The 4126-nt window shown below is 40.6% G+C and overlaps 1 protein-coding gene across 1 annotated transcript; it reads left to right on the top strand.

Annotated features, from left to right (window-relative positions):
• Positions 1 to 759: 759 nt before the first annotated feature.
• FAM210B (family with sequence similarity 210, member B) lies at positions 760 to 2578 on the top strand (the record flags this gene model as incomplete). The annotated part of the gene is made up of 2 exons (XM_010157890.1): positions 760 to 932; positions 2362 to 2578. Coding segments are annotated over 2 exons (390 nt in total), but the record flags the coding sequence as incomplete, so codon positions are not given.
• Positions 2579 to 4126: the final 1548 nt, after the last annotated feature.

Raw genomic sequence — 4126 nt, 5'->3', positions numbered from 1 at the left:
GGTTATATTTTAGTGTGGAGTTCTGCACTTTAAATTTACTCAGATAAAAAGCTGTTAATAAATTTTACTATGGCAAACATTTTTCAGTGAAGCTAGGCTATTCAGACTAGCACTGGCATGTCTGTGTAGCTATTCTCTTCACCGTGGCAACAATATGGCTTGTTGCTGTCAACAGTAGCGGTTCCCTGGTTCTTCCTTTTTTCAGCTGATCTACGGAGGGTGATTTATAGGAAAATAAATGTTGGATCTCTTCTGTCAGTCAGCTGTTAGTAAGCCACCATCAGGCTGGTGTCATGTAGGCTTCTGGTGCCATCAGCTGCTTATCCCTTGAACAAAAAGCTATGTTACACGCATACACTGTGTGTGGCTGAGCAGTGGGTGTAAGCAAAGATCTCTCTGGCACCTCAGTCTCTTCTCTCAAGCAACTGTGTGGGTGTGCCTTGGCACACACTTGGATCACATAGAAGACTGGGACTATAATACATCTTTTTAATTCTGAAACTTGCACTGTGTAAGGACTTCCACCGAGCTCAGTGCCCTTTGGTGTGAATAGTTGGGAAAAGGGAACTTGCATGGGCTCTGTCACAGGCACCTGCTATTCCAATGTGAAAGAGCAAAAGTGTGTTACCACCTTTCCCAAAGCATTCTGCCCAGCACTACACACAAGCCCCTTCTTTCAATATTTTGGATAGCTTCAACTGACTAGAATATGACAGCGTACTTAATGCTAATAAATATTTTCAATTGTTTTCTTTTTAGGATGCAGGTGTGTCCCCCGAAAAGGCAGCCACGGATCCCAGTGGTGAAAACAAGAAACTCAACAAATCCCAGCAACTGAAACAAGTTTTTAAAGAATATGGTGCTGTAGGGGTTTCATTCCATGTTGGAATTTCATTAGTATCTCTAGGAATCTTCTACCTGGCTGTGTCAAGGTGAGGTTTGTGGCCACTAGGTAATGTTTTAGCCAAGAAAAACATCTTACCGTTGTGCTTATTTCTGGAAGGAGACGTGTACTCTGTGTGTTTGATCTATATGCAGCAATCTTCTGAATTTTGAGTATAGCTGGATCCATAAGTGGATCTACTCTCCCATCAGGCATGAGAGCACATAGACACACGTGGTCTTTTCCCAGAGGTTCGCAGTCCATGGTGGGCAGGTGAAAACAGCCGAGTAGTGACTGCACCAGAGTAACCAGCCAGATGAGAGAATTTATTTTGGTTCTGCAGAGATATCTTTTGTTCTCAAACAGTAGTATGGTCTGTACAGATAGACCCATACAAAACTGCTGGAGCTTAGAGATAAATTTTATTTTTCTGGGTGTTGAACTCAGTTTCTGCAGGTGAAACGGCAGAAGGCAGAGGCTGCTAAAACAGGATTAGATTTTAAAAAGAAAATACTAGATAACAGTACAGGAGTCGGGTGGGAAATTGTCTATGCGGCTTCTGCTGGGAATGCATCAGTTATAGATAATGTCTGTTGAGCATGAGGTATTTCAGCTGAGGAAACAGGGAAACACATTCTTTGTCAAAACATTCCCTGCTGGTTACTCTTGACTTCAGGGGGAATATGTGAATGCCTGATTTCTCTCATTTACTACATCGTGGCACAGGGTGACAGTGAAGTGTTTTCCTTCGGGGATGACTTAACTCCCAGTTACAAGATATTATGCTGACAAGTGAGGGGTGGAAAAGTTATAGTAATAACTTCTTTTGGAAAATTACTCCAAACATAGGATCCTTGAGGAAGGCTGCTATGTCTATAGAAAATTAAAATATTAATAGATTTGGTGAATAACACTTGACATCCATAACACTTCCTTCGCTTGCTAGATTTTAGACAGGATACTCATTACTTTAACAGCTTTGTACTCTGATGTTAGAGTACACTCTAAGCCTAACAAGTTACCTTAATTGGTTTGAACTATATGCAATAAATTTCATCAAGACACAGAATAGACTTCATTGCAAATTTGAATTTCCAACACGAATTCACAAGTTTCTAACTTTTCTAAAATTCAGAATAAGAGAAATAATTATTTTATTAGGAGGTTGAGCATGGGCTGAGTGTTCTCCATGCACCTGCTGCAGCTGTACAGTTGTCAAACTAAGAACATATTTGACTTCACAGGGAGCTTGTCAATTCAAGAAAAAAAAAAAAATGTGCCTCTGAAAATATTACACGTATTGTTGCTACAGAAGTAACTTAAGGGTTTATTACTTAACAACATCTAGATTTAAACATTAATTCCAGAGTTGGGACTAAGCCATGTGAAATTCCCCCAAAGAACAGCGCTCTTAATTTGTGTTCTTTAGCGTGCAACCTTCAAATAAACTAAACCGACCTTGTCTTCTTTTTCCCCAGTGGTGTGGATATGACTGCAGTTCTCTTCAAACTTGGCTTCAGTGAACCATCGGTGCAGTCTAAAGTGGCCGCTGGTACAAGCACGTTTGTGTTGGCATATGCTATTCACAAATTGTTTGCTCCAGTACGAATCAGCATTACTATAGTTTCTGTGCCATTTATTGTCAGATACTGCCGGAAGATTGGTTTCTTCAAGCCTCCTGCCCCAAATCCATGATGATTCCTTACTGGTTTTTACTGGTTTTTTTACATGCTCTATGCCTATGTAGCTTTTCAGATTGCTAAGCTTCTTTAAAAGACTTATTTGGATCCATGTTAATGCTGACCTCCTCTTGCATTTCTTACCTTTTCTTTCAGGTTATGAAATGGATCAGTGTTACACTGTGAAAGTGCTGTCCTTCTTTCCCTTTTGTCACCTTTTCTTTAGAAACATCTGTTAAAATGCTATCCAGTGGCCACTACAAGTGGTAATATAAATGCTTGACAATGAGCAGGCTCTTTAGGACACAGTTCTGGGTCTTTATAATCTGGTTTTTGGGCCTTAATCTTTTTCTTGCCAAAATAGAGTGGTGGCATTAGTTCATTGCTATGTAGTTAGGCTACAGAGTAAGATTCTCCTCCCAATAGTCTGTAGAATAAACACTATCCTCCTATATGAATAGCTCTTTTGGTAAGTGTATATATTGGAATCCAAGGGGGTAAGTGAGTGTTTCCTTTGTTACAGAAGGCATATAGTGTGACCCCAGTCCTGCAGTACAACACACGTGCTGAACTAACTTCAGTGGGAGTACCCATCTGCTTCACAGTGATAATTGGTTTAGCCAGGATAGGTGAGGCACTGTTCTGAAACTACAGCTCCTTTGTGGTGCTTCCATGTTTCAAGATTTTATTGTTTGAAAATATTTTATTTATAGGCTGGGAATGGCCTTACTAAAGCTTGCTTTTTTTTTTTTTTTTTTTAATACCTGTAGACTCAAAGGGAATCCAGAGTCTACTGTAACCAGAATTACCTCCTATGTGAATGTATTCCAAAGATCATAAAGTCAGAGGCAACATATCTGTGGGTTCTTAATGTACTGAGATGTGGATTTGTACTGGAGCCACGTTTTTAGCTAAAAACTGATCCTAGCAGCTTTCTGCTCCTGTGGGTGAAACTCACATCTGCACCTCAAGTCCAAACACCACAATTCATCACTTCTTAAGAGCAAGTGCTGTGCTCTTGTCTGACAGACTGTTGAAAGTACCAATTAGAGGTGCTTTTAATTCTTTATTTGCACAATATTCCTATTATATATGCATGTGCAACTACATTCTATATTCACATACCACCTTTCAGTTAACCCCACAACTCAATCCCAAAACCATGTGATCAGTGTAACATTCTGAGGGATTATTTTGTTTGGTTTTGTTGAGGCTCAGTGAATTGAGAGGGAGGAATCATGACCAGGCTGGACAAGGCTTTGAGCAGCCTGGTCGAGTGGAAGGTGTACCTACCCATGGCAGGGGGGTGGGAAGTAGATGAGCTTTAAGGTCCCTTCCAACCCAAACCATTCTGTGATTCTGTGGTTAGGGTGAGAGTTAGTAGAGGGATTGAAGGAGGAGTAAGTAATCTTTTTGTTACGAACAACCTATTAACTTCACTCAGCCATAACATTAAGTTGCACCCCAACTCATTTCCCATTCAGAAGGTTCAACCCATAGGCTGGTTGGATGCTCTGAGGATCCTCAGGCTCACAAGCAAGCAGAGTTCATGCTCCAGTGTACC

Source organism: Eurypyga helias, unplaced genomic scaffold (assembly GCF_000690775.1).
Source record: "Eurypyga helias isolate BGI_N326 unplaced genomic scaffold, ASM69077v1 scaffold9818, whole genome shotgun sequence".
Lineage (NCBI taxonomy): Eukaryota > Metazoa > Chordata > Aves > Eurypygiformes > Eurypygidae > Eurypyga > Eurypyga helias.
The sequence above is the reverse complement of the archived record's forward strand: the minus strand, read 5'-3'. Positions and strand labels throughout refer to the sequence as shown.